Consider the following 1,597-nt stretch of genomic DNA (forward strand, 5'->3'; position numbering starts at 1 on the left):
GTCTGTTGTGCTGGGATACTGGGTGCTGGGTGCTGGGTCCCTGCCATGCTGGGATATGGGATGCTGGGTGCCTGCTAGGCTGGGATACTGGGTGCCTGCTGGGCTGGGATGCTGAGTGCTGAGTGCCTGCCGGGCTGGGATACTGGGTGCCTGCTGGCTGGGATACTGGGTGCTGGGTGCCTGCCGGGCTGGGATGCTGAGTGCTGGGTGCCTGCCGGGCTGGGATGCTGGGTGTCTGTTGTGCTGGRATACTGGGATGTTGGGTGCCTGCTCTGCTGGGATGCTGGGTGATGGGTGCTGGGTGCCTGCTGTGCTGGGATGCTGAGTGCTGGGTGCCTGCCATGCTGGGATACTGGGTGCCTGCTGGGCTGGGATACTGGGTGCCTGCCTTGCTGGGATGCTGGGTGCTGGGTGCCTTCCTGGCTAGAATGCTGGGTGCTGGGTCCCTGTTTTGCTGGGATATGGGTGCTGGGTGCCTGCTGTGCTGGGATGCTGGGTGCTGGGTGTGTGCTGGGCTGGGACGCTGGGATACTGGGTGCTTGCCGTGCTGGGACACTGGGTGCTGGGTCCCTGCTGGCAGYGGCACTGGGCGCCGCGATCCCATCCCCGCTCCATGCGTTGCAGGACGCCCGTCTCTACGAGGACTGGAAGTGGTTTCGGTGCCCCACGCTGCTGGAGGTGCTGGAGGAGTTCCCCTCGGTGGGGCTGCCGGCCTCGCTGCTGCTCACCCAGCTGCCCCTGCTGCAGCCGCGCTACTACTCCGTCAGCTCCGCGCCCGGGCRCAGCCCCGGCGAGATCCACCTCACCGTGGCCGTCGTCGCCTACCACAGCGAGAGTGAGACGGGCCGGCGGCACGCGGGCAGGGAGGGATGGGAGAGGCGCCAGGGTGCTGCGTGGGCGCCCGGGACAGCTCGCGGCTTCGAGGGCCGCCCAGGGCGCAGGCACCGGCCCTCCATGCCCGCTCTCGCCCCGCAGACGGCCAGGGCCCGCTGCACTACGGCGTCGCCTCCACCTGGCTGGCCCGGCTGCAGCCCGGGGACACGGTGCCGGCCTTCATCCGGGGGTAAGCAGGGGCGCCCGCCGCCCGCACCGCGCTCCCCGGAGCCCCCGCAGCGCCGGCCCTTCCCCGCGTGCCCTGCTGTGCAAGAGCCCCGTCCCCGGACTGCATCTCCCAGCATGCACCTGCCCCCCTGGACTGCACCTCCCAGCATGCACCTGCCCCCGGACTGCACCTCCCAGCATGCACCTGCCCCCGGGACTGCATCTCCCAGCATGCACCTGCACCCAGCACTGCACCTCCCAGCATGCACCTGCCCCCGGACTGCACCTCCCAGCATGCACCTGCACCCCCGGACTGCATCTCCCAGCATGCACCTGCACCCAGCACTGCATCTCCCAGCATGCACCTGCTCCCTATCTCACCAGGACAGAATCTCCCAGCATGCATCTGCCCCCAGGACTGCACCTCCCAGCATGCACCTGCCCCAGGACTGCATCTCCCAGCATGCACCTGCACCCTGCCCCCCCCAGGGCTGCACCTCCCAACATGCCTCAGTACCCCCATTCCCCCGGACTACATTTCCCAGCATGCCTCAGT

The 1,597-nt window shown here is 68.8% G+C and overlaps 1 protein-coding gene across 1 annotated transcript in view; it reads left to right on the plus strand.

Moving 5' to 3' along the window:
• Nucleotides 1-1,086, plus strand: part of NOS3 (nitric oxide synthase 3) — a gene marked incomplete at its 3' end in the record, with an annotated part of 10,967 nt that extends 9,881 nt beyond the window's left edge. The window contains 2 exon segments of the mRNA XM_026061076.1: nt 581-835; nt 976-1,086. Of these exon segments, the coding sequence (XP_025916861.1) occupies nt 581-835; nt 976-1,086 (366 nt within the window).
• Between the last annotated feature and the right edge of the window lie 511 nt (nt 1,087-1,597).

This window comes from Apteryx rowi, unplaced genomic scaffold (assembly GCF_003343035.1).
Source record: "Apteryx rowi isolate R43461 unplaced genomic scaffold, aptRow1 scaffold_1751, whole genome shotgun sequence".
Taxonomy (NCBI): Eukaryota; Metazoa; Chordata; class Aves; order Apterygiformes; family Apterygidae; genus Apteryx; species Apteryx rowi.